We start from the raw sequence: 22,212 nt of genomic DNA on the forward strand, positions 1-22,212 counted from the left end.
TGCACACTTTAGAGTCATTGGCAAATAGGCAAACCTTCCCTACCAAACCTTCCCCTATGTCACTCACAAACATATTAAAAAGAATAGGACCCAGAACAGACCCTTGTGGCACACCATTAACGAGTCACATGGCTCCAGGGAAGGAAAATGGCTACTTGGGCTCCATTTGGACATTATCACTTAGGGGTGATAAACTGCTAGCAATTTAGACATTAATGGCTGTGTGTTGCATTGTTTTGAGGGGGCAGCACATTTGCACTGTTATACAAGCTGTACATTTACTACTTTACATTGTAGGCAAGTGTCATTTCTTCAGTGTTGTCACATGAAAAAAATATACTTAAATATTTACAAAATGTGAGGAGGTGTATTGACTTCTTTGACATACTGTATATACCATTGCAACAACCCCCTGGACTCATATTTATGACAGTTGCAGTGTCCCGGGATCATATGATCCCCTTTTGCCACCTTCCAACAAGCAAACTCAATGGGGAATCCAGTTCCACTTAACAACTGTGCTACTAACTTAACAACTGCAGTGATTCATTTAACAACTGAAGCAAGAAAGATCATAAAATGGGGGGAAACTCACTTAACAAATGTTTTGCTTAGCAACATAAATTTTGGGCTCAGTTGTGGTCATAAGTTGAAGACTACCTATAATATAAAACAGCAATTATAAAAATAAAGATTCTCTAGAAATGACCACCTGGAAGTCAATGTAATTTTTTACAAAGACTTTAGAAAATGAGCCATAATGGAGCAGGCAACGTGTAAAATTACAGAAGGAAAATCAAATTACCCCTGCCACAATTCTAAGAAAAACCAACACTTGAGCATGTCATCTGCAGTTATTTTCATTATAGCAGATATCCGTGACAGCTTGGAAGACACTTGATACACCGCTGTGGTTTTTCCAAAGCCACATAACTGCACTCCAGATTTAGCAGCTGTTATATGACAAATACACCGTAACTCTAAAAGTGCTTCCATAAAAGGATTCTGGAAAGAGACCTGCAGAAGATGTACCAGTATATTATCAACACTGTATACACGGAATGATGATTATTCTGGAAAAGCCTGAGCATTTCATAACTGAGAATTCTATATAGGTACTCCTTGACTTACCACCATTCATTTAGTCACCATTTGAAGTTAAAACAACCCAGAAAAAGTGGCTTATGACCATTTTTCACATTTAAGACTGTTGGCCCATCCCCATGGCCACGTGATCAAAATTTGGACATTTGGCAACTGACATGGATTCATTGTACAGTGGTACCTCTACCCAAGAACGCCTCTACTTAAGAACTTTTCTAGATAAGAACCGGGTGTTCAAGATTTTTTTTGCCTCCTCTTAAGAACCATTTTCTACTTAAGAACCTGAGCCGGGAAAAATCTCTCAGGAAATTTGAGAGCGGCACGAAGGCCCGGCCAGTTTCCTACCATTCCCCCTTTAATCCTGGCCATCTGGGTTGCCAGAGGAGACTTTTGTTGGTGCTTAAGGAGGCTTTGGTAGTCCAGAGCAAACGAAGCATTTTCCTTTCTCTAGGTGCTTGGACAGGAAATAAACCTCTGCCAGCGTCCAGAGAAAAGAAACGCTCCCTTTGCTCTGGGCAGCCGAGGAGTCACTACAGTGAAGGAAAGGCGCCAGCTACAAAATGAGTGAGCGAGAGGAGAGGGGAGCCCTTCAGCATGGGAAGGAAGAGGCAGCAGGTAGCAGCAGCAGCAGCCAGTGTATAGGAGGGAGCCTTGTGCCGAGTGTATGGGAGGTGCATGCTCCTCCTCGCCGCCACAGAGTCCCTCTTTTTTTTTTTAAGCCTTAAAGTTTTGGATTTTTTTGATTCCCCTCACCTTGCCTTCTTCCTTCGGCAGCGACTGTCCTCCTCCTCTTCTTCCTCCTCCTCCTCCCACCCAAATTCTGAGCTTTTATTTCTTTCCTAATTGGTTTGCACACATTATTTGCTTTTACATTGATTTCTATGGGAAAAATTGCTTCTACTTAAGAACGTTTCTACTTAAGAACCACGGAACAAATTAAGTTCTTAAGTAGAGGTACCACTGTATTTAAGTCTACCTTTAATCCAACTAACACAATAATGAAATCTTCAAGGAAGAAGCTTAAGTTCTTTGGAACAATTTCACTTAAGTCTATACAACTCTACTTCAGAATAGAATTGATCAATATTTGTTCTACAAAGCAAACTTCCTGCTTGGGCAGTCTTGTCTTATATCGGATATTACATTTCTCTCTAACTCAGCCATAGCAATTTGATCCAGGATCACAGTGTTTGCACTTCTTGAGGAACCTACCACATTACTTAGCACACTAGTTTTCAAACTGTGTTAGGAGAAGCTGAAGAACTATTGCTGAGAACTGGCACTATTATGTGCAATTGTTTTGGGGGAGATTCTGAAGCATCTATTTTGGAGAGGAGGGGAACAGCATAGCCCAAACACCTGGCAGTCAGTTACTATCACAGACTACAAAGTGTCCCCTACTGCAAGGGTCCCCCACCACCAGGTTGTGGCTCGTTCTGAACTGGGCTGCAAAAGTGACGGGCACTTGAGCAAGCATGTGAACCTCTATTTGTGTGAGTGGCAGCCATGCAAGTTTGCTGCTGGTGCAAGTAGAGCTACACAAACGTCCCCTCTCCCCACTCCCCCGTGCTGTTGCCACCAGTTTCCAAAACTGGAAAGGTTGTGGAGCTACTGGACACAGTCTCTGTTAACACAGAGAACTTTTTTGGAAGTTTCTCAAACGACCTTGGTTCACACATAATGCTAAACCATGTTATGATTCACTTGGTTGGCTGAGAATCAGGAAGAGTGTGGTAGCACCTTTTCAAACTAATACCTTAGTACAGGTGTGCAGAGGCTGGTTATGTGTGAGACAGATCACAAATAACTTATTAATTAGCCTTGGCGGTGCAGTGGTTAGAGTGCAGTACTGCAAGCTGCTTCTGCTGACTGCTGGCTGTAGATCACCAGTTCAAATCTCACCAGGCTCATGGTTAACTCAGTCTTCCATCCTTCCGAGGTGGGTAAAATGAGGGCCCAGACCAGTGATAGCAAGCCTTTTTTTTTCTCGAATGCTGAAAGAGCATGCGTGCATGCTATCACGTATGCGTGAGTGCCCACACCCATAATTCAATGTCTGGGGAGGGCGAAAACAGCTTCCCCTACCCCCCAGAGGCCCTCTGGAGGCTGGAAACAGACTGTTTCCCAACTTCCGGTGGGCCCAGTAGACTCGTGTTTCTCCCTTCCCAGACTCCAAAGGCTTCCCTGGAGTTGTGCAGGGTAAAAATGTGTTCCCCCATCCTCCTGGAGGCTCTCTGGAAGCTAAAAACGCCCTTCCAGAGCCTCTGTGAGAGCCAAAAATCAGCTGGCTGGCACAGACATGCATGTTGGAGCTGCTCATGTGCCAGAAGCCTAGCTCTGTTAAAAAGTGCTATTGCTAACATGTTGTAAGCCGCCCTGAGTCTAAAAGAGAAGGGCGGCATAAAAATCGAATAGATAGATAGATAGATAGATAGATAGATAGATAGATAGATAGATAGATAGATAGATAGATAGATAGATAGATAGATAGATAGATATGGCTTCGAGTGACACCTGTGGCTCCTGTGTCATAGGTTCGCCATCACTGATCCAGACTGCTGGGGGCGATATGCTGACTCTGTAAACTGTGAAGCGGTATATAAGCCTAAGTGCTATTGCTATGGCTAAGTAGCAATATGTTAAACAGCTATTGTGCTGCAAAGCAGACATCTAGGTTTGTTGTAAGCTCTGATTTGGGTCTTAAAAGTTCTTCACATTTAAATTCACATCATAATTGCAAGCCCAACAAACTCCTAAATGAGATGACATGTTCCCTCATCTGCTCTTCCTCTCATGTAATCTATGCCATTATCCACCTGGAAGGCTCCTTTGAATTTCATGTAAGGCAAACAGGGTCACACCAATTTTCATGGGAATAATAAATAGACACAAGCTGAGAACAGGATTCCAATCCAGGACCAAGTAGTTTCAGAGCATTTAAACCTGCTAGGATACTCCATTAGATTTCAGTAGCCATTTTAGGGAAAAAAGAAACTTCACTTGCATGGTAGTATAAGATTTCAACTCTATACATCAAAATACATCACATACACCTGTCTCAGGAGGTCTCAATAGATTTTTAACATATTACAGTTGTTAATTGATAAGGTGCTTGTATGATAATCTGTTTCTGCAAAATTACTTTCTTTCCCCCAAAGCCCAACTTGAATCTTAATCCTGTGAAAATGAGAAAGTAGCAACAGCTCACAAAAAATTACATAGTGGTAGGTTAATACTCAATTGCTTTGAAACTCATCAAATTTGATACTCAACTTATTTAGACAAGAAAATGTTATCCCAGTATCCATTGTTAGTTTGGTACTCAACACGCAAGCTAGAACCAGTGACTTGGCTGTCTTGTGACTCACTATATTATGCCTTATGGGGAAAAATTATTTGTTACTCATCATTTTTAGTACTCATTGCACATCTTGGAACTAATTAACAATGAGTATCAAGGTATCACTGTATTTTCATAGAATTAATTAGCTGAGAAGGTGCTAAGTACTCCGCCTCTCACTTTGTACTAAATGCATGCACTCATAGCAATAGCATTTAGACTTGTATACCACTTTATAGCCCTCTCTAAGCGGTTTACAGAGTAAGCATACTGCCCCCAACAATCTGGGTCCTCATTTTACCAACCTTGGAAGGATGGAAGACTGAGCCAACCTTGAGCCTACTAAGATTCGATCTGCCAAACTGCTGGCAGCCAATGATCATCAGAAGTAGCTTGCAGTATTGCACTCTAACCACTGCACCACTGAGGCTCAGTAGCTCATGAGCTTGCCTACTGCCTCCACACCCTCCCCTGCCCAGCCACACTCCCTAGCACTCACCTATCTGCTGGCCCGCTGGCAAGCTTCCAGATTTGCGATTTCCCACCAGCATACCCATTGACTTTGCTTGTTGGAAGGTGGCAGGAAGTCACCAGTTGCAAGCATGCAAAGTCCTCACTTAACAACCAGATCCCTTACCAATGGAAATTCAGGTACAAATTGCTGTCATCCTGTCAAGACTGTACATTATATTCAGCACAGCAGCATTTGAACATAGGTGTTCAGTCAGAGGTGGACTGCTAAGTTGAAACAGTGATCTTGCCCCCGGGGCTCTGAGTGCCTGTGAGTCCAGTGCAATTATGCTACTGCATCTGGGCAGGCCGATCAAGGCTGAAACACGGGCGCACCTGCGTGTCCATGCACAATTTTGATACCTGCCCAGGTGCAGTAGCATAATTGCACTGGACTCGCAGGCACTCAGAGCCACGGGGGCGAGCACACGTCACCGTTCCACCTTAGCAGCCGACCTGTGTTCAGCACATGCCAAAATGATATCAAGTGCATCATATCATTATTATTATTATTATTATTATTATTATTATTATTATTATTATCATTATTAATTAGATTTGTATGCCGCCCCTCTCCGAAGACTCGGATACTTATGCAAGTAATATAATCTGATTAATATAATCTGAATATTTGAACATTATGACAATGTTTAATATCACTTGCTCCCCACCCTCTCCTGAAGATGCCCATGATATTAAAACTCTGAAACAAAGAGCCAGTATGGTATAGTGACTGAGGGATAGAGCCTATAAGTTCTCACTTATGCGTGAAAGAAAGATGGCGACTTGCTTTCGGCTCCAAGACAATGGTCTGGCCCAGCTGTGGCCAATGCTCTGCATTGTAATGGGCTCCAGGAAGAGGAAGGGATGGTGTCCTCTCCATTGTGAAGCACGCTAAATTTAACTGTGCTGCGCAAGGCAGTACAAGAGCTGTGCGCAGGCTATGGAGGTGGCAACAGTAGCGGCCCAGCCAGGCCAGATCAGTGTCTCAGAGTGGAGAGCAAGTTGTGCATCTCCACAAGCAACCGAGGTATCTGCAGTATCAAGGGCTGGAAGATGAGACAAGTACAGGGCACTTTGCTCCCATTCTGGAACATGGAGTGAGTCTCCATCCCCCACCCACCCCACCCCCGCTGTTGCCCTTACCTTCTCAGGCCAGGTGAGGAGTGACTGGGAAGGGAGAGGGAGGGGCATGGCCAGCCGGTAGTGGGTTCAGCTGACAGGGAGTTAAAGCAGGGGGACGAAAGAGCTTTATCTGGCAACTGAAATGACTCTTGATTTAGATCATATGGTAAAAAGCAGCCAAAGAAGAAAGAAGAACATCATTTTTTTAAAAAAAAACACCAACCCGCCCCTGTTTTTAGAAATGGTTAAAGAGGGCACACACACACACATAGGAGAGGGAGGGAGGGAGAGAGAGATCAGAAACAGAAAGAAGGGGGAGGGAGAGAGAGAGATACCTGTTTCCCACAGAAAACACCGGGAGCCACAAAACCTGGGTAGGCATTAATTGGGAGATCATGTGACTAAGTGGAAGTGAGTGGCACTGAGTTGGCCACGCCCACCCAGGTTTTCTGGCTCCCTGTGTTTTCTTTTCTGTGAGAAAGGGGTCCAGATGGCACTGAGTGTTTTAGGTTGCACATCCCGATTTAAACTCACTGCAGTAAAAGTTTCAGGCTAGAAGTTAATAGTGGCACAGCCTTGATCATGCTATTCAACGACCTGCAAATGGAGCCAGAATGGCAATGGCGGATCCATCCTTGTGCACCTTGATCTCTCAGCTGTTTGTTCTCAGTGGCTGTTCTATCAACCACACCATCATCTGAGTCAGTGTTGATCAGGAGGGGAGATATCTATCTCAGGCCCTTCCTGTATTGGGTGCTGCAGGGTTTTACTCTCTCTCCTGTCTTTTTCAACATCTACATGAAGCCACTAAGTGAAGTCATCCCTGGTCTGGGTTGGGTATCTCTATGTCAATCGTAATAAGACCAAGTAGCTGTTTGACCTAGCTGTCTTTGTCTTTGGAGGGGGTTGCACTTCCCTCTTCAAGGTTGAGAAACATTATTGGGGACTTCCTGGACTTGCATCCGCTATTCAAAGAGCAGGTGTCAGCTGTGGCTATAACAGCATTTGCATAACTCCATCTAGTGTGTCTGTTATAGCATTTCCTAGATTACAGAGCCTTCAGGCAATCACTCATGCTTGGTCACCTTGATGCTTGACTACTGCAATCAGTTTTGGGCTGCCCCCAGGTGCGGAAGCAAAAAAATCACCGAAATCTCACGCATGTGAACGTTCTCATACGAGATTTTGGCAATTTTCACCAATTTCTTTGCTTCCGCACATGCGCAGAAGCAATTTCTTGTGCCGGGGTGCGGGCATGCGACGGGACGCCACAGCGGCGCTGCAAGCAAAGGGCGGTCCTTTCACGTAAAAATAAAAATGTTTATTTTTACGTGAAAGGAATGCCCTTTGCTTGTAGCGCCGCTGCGGCGTCCTTTTCCGTAAAAATAACAATGAGTATTTTTACGTGAAAAGACCTCCCTTTGAAGGAGCTGGGGAATCCCTCCCACGAAGAGATTCCGGGGGCGGAGCTTTGATGTCACATATACCAGCAGGTTGCTAAGGATGCCAAGGTGATCACTTCCTGGATTCCATGGATACATGATGTCAAAGCTCCACCCCCGGAATCTCTTCGTGGGAGGGATTCCTCAGCTCCTTTTGTGCCTCCTTCCCATCCTCCCCGACCAGCTGACAGCTCCCCGGTGTTCGCCTTCCTCCACCGCCACCGGTGCCCCGGCTCCTCCTCCTCTTCTCAGCAGATGACAGCCAGGCGGTGGCTTTTGCGGTGTTCGGTACGAATGCCGAACCAGAGCACGATTTTTTAAAAAAAATCGGGTTCAGGTCCGGCATGCCGAACACCACAAAATTCGGTACGGACCCAAATTTTGCAGGTTCGCTTCGTCCAGCACTACACCTGACAAGCTATGCGGCTGCCATTTTGTTTCTAGATATGACTCAAGACATTGGTTGTTACCTGCAAAACTCTAAATGGCATAAGGCCTTGTTATTTGAGGGACCACCAATCTCACATAACATCACTCTGGCTGATTTTGATCCTGCAGTGTTGGTGCTTTTCACGTTCCTTCAGTTAAACCATGTGACCTATTAGGATTCTGAAAGCATTTTCTGCCCTCAGAAAAGAATGTAGAAAATAACAACTGGAGGCCTAGAAATTAAAACATATGAGGAGTACTTGCAAGAATTGAGTATGGCTAGTCTAGTGAAAAAAAGAACTAGGAGTGACATGATAGCAGTGTTCAAATATTTGAGGGGCTGCAATAAAGAAGAGGGGATCAATCTACAGGGGGTGGACCAAAAAATGGAAACACCTTGCAGCTCTTCCGTGGAATCAGATTTGTGAAGCTCCCTCCGTACAGTTTTTGTGGAAACTGGGTTCTGTACGTGTCTATGGAGCACAATCCGCTCTAACAATTTGCTTTAGAGTCCGATGGTCTCTCTCAAACAACTTTGACTTTCGACCAGACCTGTGCTTGGCTGAGGACGTTTTCCCTTCTCTTTCAAAAGCAGTCATTACTTTTGAGACATGACCTCTTGAAACGCCAAACATTTGGGCACTTTCTGTTACACTAGCGCCTGCCATTCGAGCACCAACAATTTGGCCTCTTTGAAAGTCTGAGAGGTCTGCTATTTCTAGAAGGTTATAACCAATTTCCTTAAATTTCTGTTAAAAAAAAGGTAGTTTTAAAAAACATATCAAATAACAGAATTTTATTTAAAAAACATTAAAATATGTCAAGTTTTGATTGATTTGAACATGTTCAAACATTATGATGCCAAAAAGTCAAGTGTTTCCATTTTTTTGTCCACCCCCTCTATTTTCCAAAGCACCAAAAGACAAGAAAAAATGGATGGAAACTAATCAAGGAAAAGAAGAAACCTAGAACTATGGAAAAAAATTCCTAACTGTGAGAACAATTAACCAGTGGAAAGACTTGGCTTCAGACGTTCTTGGTGCTCCATCCCTGGAGGTTTTTAAAAAGAGTCTCTGGACAGCCACTTATCTGGAATGGTTTAAACTAGTGATGCACCTTTTTTCCCTCAGGCACCAAACGTCTGTGTACGCGATAGGATGCACATACTTGCTCACACCCATAATTCAATGCCTCCCATGCACCCCATGTGCAAACACCTGTGCTGCCTCGCCCAATGCTCCCCGTGCACACATATATGACACACAAGCACATCCTTTTTTGGGCCTAGCAGGCCTCCCTGAAGCCTCCAGACCGTTCCTGAAAGCTGGAGGGAATGAAAATGCCCTCCCCCGTCCTCCCCCCAGAGGCCAAAAATGGCCTCCCAGAGCCTTTACACAAGACTGTACTTACCTGGCATCCAAAACAGGCCGTGTGGAGACTCCTGGAAGGGGAAGGATGGAGCCAGCCAAAAATTAGCTGGCCGGCGCACGCATGCCACCTGTGACACATGTGCCATAGATTTGCCATCATGGGTTTAAGCTCTCCTACTTGAACAGCGAGTGTGACTAAAAGAGCTCCAAGGCCTCTTCCAACTCCGTTATTACCCTTTCTGTAGCCGTCAATCTTCTCAGCCAGTTTAGTCTCTCTGATGTTCAATAAGCCTTTGTGGTGTACTAGCTTTAGAGCAGGGGCATCCAACTCAAGCCCGCAGGCCAAATCCAGGCTGCGGGGTGCTTAAATCTGGCCCATGGGGCTGGCCTGGAAATATCAAAGGACTGGCCCGCGGTGCCTCTGGGGGGCTAAAACGGGCCACATGCAGCCACCCGCACTTCATTTTCACCCTCCATGGCTTCGTGCAACACTCTGCCAGCCCAAAGAACTGGGGTGGTGCAGTGGTTAGATTGCAGCACTGCAGACTACTAGCTGTAGTCTGCTAGCTGCAGTTCAGCAGTTCAAATCTCACCACCGGCTCAAGGTTGACTCAGTATTCCATCCTTCCCAGGTGGGTAAAATGAAGACCCAGATTGTTGGGGGCAGTATGCTGATTTTGTAAACTGCTTAGAGAGGGCTATTAAAGCTCTATGAAGCAGTATATAAGTCTAAATGCTACTGCTAAAAATGGGCCAAAGGATGGGTCAAAAATGGGGCCAAAAATCTGTCCGAAAATGGCCTCTGAAAACCGGTTGAAAAGCAGGCCAAAAACAGGCCCGAAAACAGCCAGCAGAATGCTGCAGGAGGCCATGGAGGGTGAAAACGAGGTGCAGGAGGTCTGCACGTGGACCCTCGTGCCCCGTTTTGGCCAGCAGGGTGCTACAGGAGGCATCCTGCCTGCCCCCCCGACAATGCTGATCCGAGTCTTCGGAGAGGGTCGGCATACAAATCTAATAAATTGAATTGAATTGAATTGATCGAGCCCCCGAAGAAATCCAGTTCAACACCCCTACTTTATAGCACCTTCTTCATGTCCTTCAGATATTCTTCCAATGCCTTTTTTTCCCTTCAGCTGGCCGGTGTACAGTACTTCCAACATTCCACTTCCACTCGTTTTCCTTGGTAATTAGAGTCTATCAACATCTCTGCATGGAAGAGCATCATTTGTTGTCATTTTTCTAGTCTTCCTATTCAAGACTTTAAATTCTTCTTGAGCCCAGTTCACTATTTTAGCTGTGTATTTGATGACTGGAATTTCCCAAGTGTTAATTGCCTTGATAGCATTTTCTCTATTGAGTTGGGACTTTAAAATCTTCTTCACTCTCATGATGTATTCTTCTAACCTTCTTCTTGTCTTCAGTGTGCTTGATGATGCCAGCCTGAAGGATGCCCAGGTTATTAGTAGTAGCCGTCTTCATCCAGACTCTTGATGCTATTTTCAAAAGCCATCTAGATTTCTTCAGTTTTCACTTTTTTCCTCTACTGGTGTAAGGGTGGCACATTTATCCAGTCCAAACACCATTGCAATATATTGTCCATATACATGGATAAAATTTAGCAGCAATTCTAATTCAGATGGTATTTTTTTCCATACAATCTTGTCCATGTTATTACACTCATTAAGGCAGTATCTCACTTTGATCTTTGGCTGGGGTGCAAACTTAAGACAGGCTATTTTAATCTGGAGCTCATGCAATAATCAGCACTATAGCCTTAACTAAGTCTCCTGTGTAGGTATTGTCCTGGAGCCAAGTTTCAAGAGAGGCATATTGTCCCATGCTCCAAACTTGCTTTCTCTGCAAATGCCCTCATCAACACACAGCCACAATGCACTTCCCCTGATTTTGCACATTTCCTTACTGGAAGGCATTTTTTAAATTATTGCCTAAACCAAAACTATGCTGCCGTTTGCCTTTTTTTTTTCTTCCTGACACACAAACCGCAGTGATTTGATCCAGCAATTTCAAACATTCCCTTCTAGTCTAACTTGTCACACTTGTTTTGAAAACCTTCCTGATCCAGGTCTTCCTTCTTTTTCTGTAACTTTAGAGAGTGTACTACCTATTTTCATAAAATTGTCTCAAAGTGCTTGATTAACAACTTTATTTCCTGATCGGGTCAGTAGATGCATAGGAAACTGGAGAGGGAGAAAGTGATGTCATTATGCAAATGACAGAATTGGTGTAATTTGCACCACACACAAATTATATGATTTGTGTCATTTGTGCTATGATATCAGGGTTAGCATGTTAGTTTATTACGGTTTGTATGGCACACCATCTAGTTCACATTCAAGCACTGCTTCCTTGGTTTGTGCCATATGTAAATCAAGTAGAGTGGTACCTCTACCTAAGAACGCCTCTACTTATGAACTTTTCTAGATAAGAACCGGGTGTTCAAGATTTTTTTGCCTCTTCTGAAGAATTATTTTCCATTTACAAACCCGAGCATCCAAAACTGTAACCAGAAAAGGCAGGGAGAAGCCTCTGTGGGAATCTCCTGGGAGGAAACAGGGCCAGAAAAGGCAGAGAGAAGCCTCCGTGGGGCCTCTCTAGGAATCTCCTTGGAGGAACAGGACTGGAAAGGCAGGGAGAAGCCTCTGTGGGGCCTCTCTAGGAATCTCCTGGGAGAAATCAGCGCTTTCACCCTCCCTGTGGTTTCCCCAATCACACACATTATTTGCTTTTACATTGATTCCTATGGAAAAAATGCTTCTTCTTACAAACTTTTTTACTTTAGAACCTGGTCATGGAACAAATTAAGTTCGTAAGCAGAGATATCACTGTATATTAAACTGTATTATATGCTTTCATTATAACTCACCAAATGTTAAAATAAATAAAGCCTCTACTCTTGAATTCCATGGTGGTTGCCATCTAATTACAGGTAATCCTGGACTTACAAATAGTTTGTTTAGAGATCATTCAAAATTACAATAGTATTGGGGGAGAAATGACATACGATTGTTTTTCATTCTTATGACTGTTTCAGTTTCACCATGGTCACATGATCAAAATTTGGATGCTTGGCAACTAGTTCATATTTACAATGGTCCCAGGGTCATGTGATTCCCTTTTGTGACCTTCGGACAAGCAAAGTCAATGGGGAAGCCAGATTCCCTTAACAACTGTGTCACTAATTTAAAAACTGCAGCGATTCACTTAACAAGTATGGCAAGAAAAGTCATCAAATGGGGCAAAACTCACTTAACAAATGTCTCATTTATCAACTTAAACTTGGGCTCGGTTGTGGTCAGAAGTTAAGGACCCTCTGTAATACTTCCAGCCTTAAACCTGCTTAACTTCCAAATCCAGGCAAAACTAGCCAAATACTGCTACTATCTGAGACATTGTTAGAAACAGTAATAACATTGCCCCATATAAAGCTAGACAATAAGTTCTATTCTAGTCCCACCACTGAAAGTCTCTCTGACCCTCTACATTAACATGCTTTGCAATTTGCTAAAGTAATAGCTTCTTCAAGAGCTATTATTTTATGCAGACAGGCTGATTCCAAGTGCCATGTTTCTCCTGATACGTACTAAAGCTATTCCCTTGGGAGATTCCTTTTTCTAAAGGAATTGCCTTTGAAGAAAAATGCACATGCTGAAAATACCATTTTCCCCCATCAGACACACATCACCAGAACAAGAGTGCACTCTGAAACAATGCAATGAAATGCTTCAGTTATTTTTTCATTTAAACAGAATCGTTTAGGAGTATGAAGAAACTATGTGGAATAATTGAAAGGGGGAAAAATGAGACAAAAAAACAGTAGATTACGGTACCTGTTTATTTTGCTTGCATTTTATTACGTTCTGAGACTAAAGATGATCTGCCTTTTGGCAGGAATTCAAAGCACAGACCACATATGATATGTGATCCATACTTTATGGCTACTACTGAGCCAATATGAATTATTCAAGGGTTTTGAGTGGGGGAGGTAGAGGAAGAGAAAGATGCAATCTCTTTCATAGCTGGCAGCATCACTGTAAATGAAGAAGTGAGCAGAGCACACTGCTTCTTAACAACTTGATCCTATGCAGAGTTAAGCATGCGTGGCATTGACACACCCAACACCTCACAAGATTAATAGGCTGCTAGCCGTACTTCCAGATTCCACATAGGGTTTTCCACTTCCTTTATTGACTCAATAATTAAAGGTTTTAAAATAAGTAGAATATGAAACACAGAGATCATCTGTCATTTAAAAAAAAGTCGTATCTGCTATAGTATATCGTACCAAACAACTGGGAACAGTTCTATGTTCACCATTATATTGGGGGGCAAGGGGTAAGGGAAGATTACAGAAAAAAAATCCTTTCTAATTAAGAGATTTTCTCTAATCGAATGGTTTAGAAGGAGACAGAAGAATGAGAAAGGAAGTAGAGGGAAGGAGGAAGGGGGAGAGAAGGAGTAAAAAGGTAGATAGAGGAGATGGAGATAGAGAGAGGGGAGTGTAGAGAAAAGAAAGAAACAGACTGATTAATAGCAAGACTTTGTGTAAAAATAGGTTATTGAATTTTGATTGATTGAGAAATGTTCACGATATTGATATAGTCTTAAGGTACAGTAATCCCTCCTTACTTCACAGTTCATCTTTCACGGATTCGCTATTTCGCGGGTTTTCAAAGGGGGCTTAAATCCATTAAATCCATTAAAAATTTTAAATCCATTAAAATTTCATAAAATTCTTGTAGAGTACTACTGTACTCTGTTAAAGAAACTGGTAAGATATCACATGTAGTTCCAGCTGAGAAACATTATAGAATGACTGTTTAATGCAAAGGGTGGGTTTTAAAAGTCCAAATACTCGTTAAATACATAAAAAAATATCTTTCCTCTACTTCACGGAAATTTGTTTTTCATGGGTGGTCCTGATGAATTGAGACAGTTTCATTCATCAACTGAGGAAAATTTCCATATGACTGCATCCTAACCTGGGATGCATGAGCCACATATTATCTCTCATTCCTTTTGCTGATTGTAATAGTTAGGAAGCATCTTCAAAATTCCCTTCAAAAGTGGGCCAAAAAAGCAAAGAACAGAGATTTAAGTGAAGGGAAGTACTGAATGGAAAGCATGTCCCATACAGCCATCACCATCACCCAGAATAGATAAAATGGGATGGTATTTTGTTACTCGGAATGAGTAAAAGGACCGCATGTTTGAAAGACTTGGGAAGGGTTGACCTGACAGACTTCTTTGAGTGAATCTTTAGTCTCTTCTGCACAACCACCACCGTTGCCTCGTTCCCTGGTGCAGTAATTCCCCTCCCAACTGCGCACGCACAATCCTAAATAATGCCCCACACATCCTATCGCTCTACAAGCTCCCTTCACAGCACCGACGCGTAGGACCTGAGCAGGTGAACCCCACCGGGATGCCCTGTCCCGCAGCCCTTTCTCCAAGGTGGCGCCCAAGAAGGGCCTCGCTTCCTCCCGCGCAAGCAGCACCTTCGATCCACGCCATCCACGCGAGGAAACCCTCTCAGGGCCTCAGCCAAAGACCCCACCCCGAGATCCACCCTGCCCTCCCAGCGCCAGAACTTCCCTCCTAAGCTTTCCCATCAAAGACCGAGATCCCTTCACCCACTCACCCACCCACCCCACCCTGGGATCAGCCTCGCCCACCCAACCCGATGCCCAGCGGGGCAAGTTCTCACCCAGAGGCCGCCGCCGCCACCGCCTCCCAGATCAGCGCCGCGCGAGAGGATTTGCAGGGAAAGTAGGCGCGGCCAAACGTGGTCACACCCAACACGATCTGCTTAAACCCTGCCTTTATTATTATTATAATACTCTTTGCCGGATCCCCTCAGGATGTGGAGGTGGAGCAAAGCGGGAGCGTGAATCGGGCGTGAGCCGTTCTTACTATCTTGGCTCACAATGTGCTTTTTGCTGCGCCACGCCGCCTCTGGTCTGCTCAGTGGTTCCCCAGCCTTTGGCGGAGAGAGAACAGGCGCTTACTCCAATTGAGCTGCCAAAATGGTTCCCCCTTACACAGGAGTCTTTTTTACCCCCCACTCCCAGCACTGACCCCGATATGCATCTTAAACTACCACGTTAAAGGGTGATCTGAAAAGTGGGTTTCAGAAGTGCCAACAAAAGGCCTTAATTATATCACATTACATTATTGATTATATTCTTATTGGTTGTTATTATTATATTATTATTGGGATTATATTATTGGGGCCTCTACGTTTTAGATATATTGATTATATTCCATTATTAATTACATCACTACAGATGTTCAGATTTTAGTTCACAGCATTTAAAAGCCTAGCCATAATAATAATAATAATAATAATAATAATAATAATAATATAATTATAATTTATTAGGTTTGTATGCTGCCCCTCTCTGAAGACTTGGGGGGCTCACAACACAATACACAATGTACAAATCCAATATTAAAAACAGATTAAAACCCTTATCATAAAAATTAATTACACAACCCAAGCAAACCATACATAAATCATAGTAGCTAAGGAGAATATCAACTTCCCCATGCCTGGCGACATAGGTGGGTTTTTAGGAGCTTGCAAAAGGCAAGGAGGGTGGGGGCAATTCTAACCTCCGGGGGGGGGGAGTTGATTCCAGAGGGCCGGGGCCACCACTCTTCCCCTGGGCCCTGCCAGACAGCATTGCTTAGTCGACGGGATCCGGAGAAGGCCAACTCTGTGGGACCTAACTGGTCGCTGGGATTCGTGCAGCAGAAGACGGTCCCGAAGGTATTCTGGTCCAATGCCATGTAGGGCTTTATAGGTCATAACCAACACTTTGAATTGTGACCGGAAACTGATTGGCAGCCAGTGCAGGCCGCAGAGTGTTGATGAGACATGGGCATATCTGGGGAGGCCCATGATTGCTCTCGCAGCCGCATTCTGCACGATCTGAAGTTTCCGAACATTTTTCAAAGGTAGCCCCAAATACTGTAGAGAGCATTACAATAGTGTTTCCTACTCAAAATGTCTGCAAGCCTGGTTCATGAATTGAAATATTCTCTTCCTACCGACAGCGTACAATACTTCAAATATTGCCCAGTGTCGATTTACGTTCCAAAGCTTTTGCTAAAACAAATGACATTTGTACATGTGGGATTATTGTAGCTGCATAGCTCGTACATTATTAATGTGTTGCGAATCTTGCTTGAATATTATGCCTACTTGGGATATGGAAATATAGGGGCTTTGTTTAATACTGTACTGGCTGTCTTCAACAGATGCATTCATGCAATGTGTTAAGCTTGGTTAACGATATTGTAACTTTGCAGGTTTTTTTGTAATTCATGTGAATCACCATATTCAGTTAGTCTGTGGTTACACATTGTGTGAACCCGAAAACAAGAGTTTAATAATCAGTTAATTGTGTGAACATGGCATTGAGTCAGATCTAGATGTCCAGCCATCAGTCTCAGTCTGCTCAGTTCAACATAATTATTTAAGAAGTCTCTCAAAACTAATAGAGTAGCCTGTCGAAAGTTATTAGACTGCAATTCTTCACATATTATCCTGCCAGAAAACAGCAATATTCACTTAGTCCACATCAATGTACATGCTTCCAGGCCTCGAGTTGGCAGCAAAATATGCAGGCCTTAAGTAAAATGCCGATGTCACAACCCTACTCATGGATGAAGCTGACAGAGGAAGGCATCTTAACTGTTTTTATTAATTTTAGTCCCACCCACCTATCATTGCCTGCCTCCTAAATACCAACTGCTGTTTTTAACACATGGCAGGGTAGACTTGGCAGCTATGGGTGGGCATTTGAGATAAAAGCTTTGGCCACATTTCAAATGGCTCAAGTGACACGCATGGACGGATTTCAAGTTGCAAAATGGCACTAGCCCCACCCCACCCCGGTCCCAAACAATAGAAAGTCCAGCCATGCAAAACCATTGTCAGCAGAAGACTGAATAACATCTAACACAGAACCTGGCTTTTTCCCATTTAAATTGATCTTCTGTATGGCAAGATAGGCACTGTTTTCAAAAAACTAAAATCCTGTACATAGGTCTAGAACTCTTTCAAAAGAATGCTAATTCAAGAATACTGTATAAGGAGCTTGTATAATGCCTGATGGATGCTTTTTGAAACATCCTGAATTCAGGGTGCTTTTAGATACATAGAGTTTCTCCTGCAACCCAGACCAAGGTGACTATGGAAGGCAGTATCTAGTGATCAGAGCAAAGTGGGTATGCACACATCTGTTTCAAAGGGACAGTGAAAGCTCATCAACCAGAAGTTGTATATTATTTGGCATAACTTGTTTTGGGGTGTCAGAAAACACTAAATATTTTGAAAACAGAAGATGAATCAAATGTTTCTCTATGGTGGGCACATTGGAGGTAACTTAATGACACATGAAGATGTCTGGATCATGGCAAATGCCCCTTTCTTTTTAGTTTGAAATGTTTCATTGCTTATTCAAATAGCCTCTTCAGTCCGAGCAAATTGGTTAGGCGGATCCCATATATGTCTTCCAGCGAGATTTCATTTCTCACAATTTGGATAGGCTCCTTAGATAAATAGGCCTTAGGTGAGTTGTTGCAACATAAATGCTCCGATTCCTAAATCCTTTACCTAAGTAGGTCATTAAGTGTGGCGTTCCTGGTGAACCTATCATTTTAATCTTCCTTGGGATTGGTGCAAGAACAGCATTAAAAAAATGGGCGACAGGTGTCTAAGGCCTCCACCTTTTTAAGGGAAGACTTTTCCACTTTGACATAAATGGATTCCTTCACTGCTTTCTCAAGCCCTCTATCTTCCAGTCCAAAATATGAACATTGTCCTCAAAAGAGTGTCCTTTTTAAAAAATAAAATGAAATATATTGATGATTCTGGTTCTATGGTGTTGATTCTCCTATGCTGGGCCATCCTCTTACATAAAAGCTGGTTTCTCCAATATAGAACAGAACAGAATTCTTTATTGGCCAATTGTGATTAGACACACAATGAATCTGTCTTTGGTGCATATGCCCTCAGTATGCATAAAAGAAAATATATATTTGTCAAGAATCATGAGGTACAACACTTAATGATTGTCATAGGGTTCAAATAAGCAATCAGGAAACAATCAATAAATTGTAAGGATACAAGCAACAAGTTACAGTCAAACAGACATAAGTGGAAGGAGATGGGTGATAGGAACAATGAGACTAATAGTAATGATTTATTTATTTATTGGACTTATATGCCGACCTCTGATGAGGACTCAGGGCAGTACACAACATATATAAAATACAAAGATACAAAAAATACAATCTTAATAAAATTTTGAGTGTTGAGGGAATTCTTTGTTTAGCAGAGTAATGGTGTTCAGGAAAAAACTGTTCTCATGTCTAGTTGTCTTGGTGTGCAGTGCTCTATAGTGTCATTTTGAGATTAGGAGTTGAAACAATTTATGTCCAGGATGTGAGAGGTCAGTAAATATTTTCTCAACCCTCTTTTTGACTCGTGCAGTATACAGATCCTCAATGGAAGGCAGGAACTCTGAACACTCATTGTACTGGACTGTATATCCATTACTCTTTGTATGTTTTGATGTCTGATCTTTAGGGTAAATATGCCTGTCTCAGTGTGTTGTGGGTTTGAAGAACACAGTTTTGTGGGGTTTTCCAAATATATTTTAGCTTCTTTGATATACTAGCCATACAAGGAATGACCTGTTGACTCTTACTCTCAGCTGTCTGTCATTCTTTTGTTGGATCCAGGTGCTGATTTAATAAAGGCCCAATCTGATATCCAGAGGCCTTAACAGCTGTCCTTAGATGCCTGTTTTCCTTCTTTTGGGCATTCCTGGACACGGGGATGTTTTCTGCCCTATGATAATGTCCTGATGACTTCTAGCTTGTATTGAAGTAGATGGCCTGAGTAAAACAGCAGGTATTGGTCTCTGAGTTTGGGTTTCCTGTAGATCTCTGCTTATAGGTTACCACATATCCTTGGCCTTATTATTGGGCAGGGGGGCTTATTATTTGGGAGGTGTAATAGGCAGCAAGCGTGGGACTGGATGTCCCATCTCTCCCTGTTCTTGGTGCTGGTTGAGCAGCTGCCCTGCCGCCGCTGCCTTGTGCAACAAGACTCTGCAAGGCTTGTTGTGCTGTTGATGCACAAACTGCAGGACTGACACAAACTTCATCATGCTGGCACAGCTGGTGTCTTTTTGCTATGCAATGGCACAAGCCTTACAGAGTTCTGCTCCGCAAGGCCAAGGCGGTGGCATGACGAGTCTTACAAAGACTCATTTCTGACAGGTGGGATGTGTTGGTCTGCAAGATGTATATCTTACCTGACACTTGTACCTCTATCGTATTCCTCGGCGTTGCGTCCAGAAAAGCCCATTGTAAAAGAAAACTTTTCACAAGTTCGAGAATTTTGATTGAACTCACGAGACGTTTTCTTTTACAATGGGCTTCTCTGGACACAATGCCAAAGAACACAACGAAACTACAAGTATCAGGTAGGAGGTGTGGCTCACAATGGGGCGCAATTTGGGGGTGACAGATGAGGCGGGGCGGGCCATGAAACACACGTCCTTTTGGCTGCACACTGAACACAATAAATCTTTCTCCCCTTTCGCTCCAAGAGGCTGTGCAGGTGCAATGAGTCTCATGAAGACCCATTTCTGGCAGAGATTTGAAGAAAGATTTCTTGCATGCATGTGTTGCATATGCCAAATGTCCAAGAATTTATAAATTTTAAAATTTATATTTACTATTACTCTGAACAAGCGAAATCAAGAAATTTCACAAAATCTATATTGTCTTGAATTAAAAGACTAGCAGCAAAAGAGGATACTAGATAAATAGCTGGCCAAAGCAGAATGCATTTTTATACTATTCTGGGAGTGCTGGGTATTTTTTGCACTTTTCAAATTATCAAAATAACATGCTAGTAGGCAAAAAATGTAAAATGTCTGAAGCACTATAGCTATTTTCAAACTTCAGGACAATTCCACCACTGAAGATTCCAATAGCAAACTTTTAAAAAATAATGCATAAAATATATATTATTCCCATTAAATCTGTCATCAAAAGTCTAGTTATTCACTATCCAAGAACATTAAACCAGACACTCCGGTAATATCTGCAGATTTTATTGTGACATAGAATATGATAGACTTCATCATCCATTTTTTCTCAGAACTATTGCTATATTGGGGGGACGTTGTCCATCTCTCAGTCTGACTTGAAGCATTTACATTATGCGTTAAAAACAAGCCTTAAAATTAACATCCATTGTTATCAAAACAGCTTTATCCTAGAACGGTAAATCATTTCGGCCAATAGAATCATTGTTATAAAAGTCTTTGCATATGTTAATTAGTAATGTCTGAAGTCAGATGTTTGTAGTGAATTCTGTAGCACAATACTACTCCTTTAATGGAAGTCCAGCCTTGAAGAAAAGAAGAGCACTCTCCACAATGGGGCAATGAATATACTCAATATAGAAGTTTCATCTTTACAACAATCCATGTGCCTCAAGTATAAAAGATTCCTTTGCATGAGCTAACCCAGCGGGAAATAATCCAGGACTTCTAAAACAATGCAGGCATTTCCATCCCATTCGTTTTGTTAGTGCAGCAAAGGATTTTCATTTTGACATGCCAGCTTCATTCAGGAGGAGGCTCCGCTGCAAATCTTCCACTTCCAACTCCCACATCTTGCTGTGCAGGGGATTGGCCGAAAGATCCGTCATCTTTACGGCTTGAAGGACAGGTTCTGGGATGCAACCCTGCACCAAGCCCATCACCATGACATAATTTCCAGGGCTGAGGCAAGGCTTCCCCTTAGGGACTCTCCCCACGCCGGAGACCACGAAAGAGCCGCTCTCGTCCAGCAACCGCACGGTCGAAGCGTCCTGCTCTACGGTCAATATTTTACCCTGCATCCAGACCAGAGACACAGCTAACGCCGGACGTCCGTACTCTTCCCGATCCAACATCCACGAGCCGCCCGGGACTTGGCGGCACCGCTTCAGCTGCGCAGCCAGGACCTTTACCGGCGGCGACTGCAAGCAAAGCTTCTCCATCATTACGCCCTCTTTCCCGCCAAATTTCAAGAAAACGCGGAGAATGCTGGTTTTGAAGTAACTATTGTAAATATCGCGAGAGTTAAACTAGAACTCTATTCTCTGAACGTGGTGGAAAAAACCCGAATTAGAGTCACTTAAAATTATTTGGTTCCTCAACAGCTTTTGCTTGTTTTCACCCTGCATGAGTCTAATCTTTCCTAACTCTATGTTTTGCTTCACGCAAACTCGGTCTTCACCTCTTTCGCTTTGTCTAGTAGTGTTTCCCAGCATTGGACTTTTCCATATGCGTAGACTTCAGTTCCCAGAGTTTTCATTCATTTAGCTGCGGTAACTGTGGAATTCTGGGACTTGAAGTACACACACAACCTGGGAATGGCTAAGGTTGAGGAACAACGGCGCGGCTTTGTCACTGAAGGCACTGTGGAGAAATGGTTCTGTCCGGATTTGCACCCACCCCCCTTTCTCTCAATTGGCATCGTCCGAGAAGTCAGGGCGGGGCAGCGAGGAAAAGGAACCCCGCGTACTGTTGATAGCGTTGCTTAGCAACGGAAGGCAGCATGGAGCCGAGTGCGGGGTGAGCAAAGGAAAAAATCGGAAATCAAAAGCCTTTTTTTAATTAAAGAGAGTGCGGGGAAAAAGGACTTAAATTGGGAGTAGAGTAAGCGGAGTAACCTAAAAAAAGATACAGTTATTCATTGGGAAATGGCATTAACTCAAGTGTGTATGTATAGGAAGCGGTTGTCATTCTAAATGAAGATTTCAAATCTCAGGGTTTTAAATAAAATCTGGGAACAGATG

The 22,212-nt window shown here is 43.1% G+C and overlaps 3 protein-coding genes across 4 annotated transcripts in view; 1 reads left to right on the forward strand and 2 right to left on the reverse strand.

The window, feature by feature from the left end:
• The window catches only part of TBC1D16 (TBC1 domain family member 16), a 121,155-nt gene extending 106,006 nt beyond the window's left edge, over window positions 1-15,149 (reverse strand). Inside the window, exon 1 of one of the 2 annotated variants that reach the window (XM_070740180.1) lies at window positions 15,046-15,149. The gene's annotated coding sequence lies outside the window, so the exon portion shown is untranslated. The remainder of the gene's footprint in view (window positions 1-15,045) is intronic. The other variant, XM_070740181.1, reaches the window with a different exon arrangement.
• Window positions 15,150-20,887: 5,738 nt separating this feature from the next.
• RMI2 (RecQ mediated genome instability 2) lies at window positions 20,888-21,470 on the reverse strand. The gene has a single exon (XM_070740186.1). The coding sequence runs from the start codon at window positions 21,412-21,414 to the stop codon at window positions 20,974-20,976; it is 441 nt and encodes a 146-aa protein (XP_070596287.1). The 5' UTR covers window positions 21,415-21,470; the 3' UTR covers window positions 20,888-20,973.
• A 277-nt stretch (window positions 21,471-21,747) lies between these two features.
• CCDC40 (coiled-coil domain 40 molecular ruler complex subunit) overlaps window positions 21,748-22,212 on the forward strand; it is a 33,298-nt gene continuing 32,833 nt past the window's right edge. The window contains exon 1 of the mRNA XM_070740183.1: window positions 21,748-21,988. Coding sequence (XP_070596284.1) covers window positions 21,972-21,988 — 17 coding nt within the window. The 5' untranslated portion in view covers window positions 21,748-21,971. The remainder of the gene's footprint in view (window positions 21,989-22,212) is intronic.

Source organism: Erythrolamprus reginae, chromosome 2 (assembly GCF_031021105.1).
Source record: "Erythrolamprus reginae isolate rEryReg1 chromosome 2, rEryReg1.hap1, whole genome shotgun sequence".
NCBI lineage: Eukaryota > Metazoa > Chordata > Lepidosauria > Squamata > Dipsadidae > Erythrolamprus > Erythrolamprus reginae.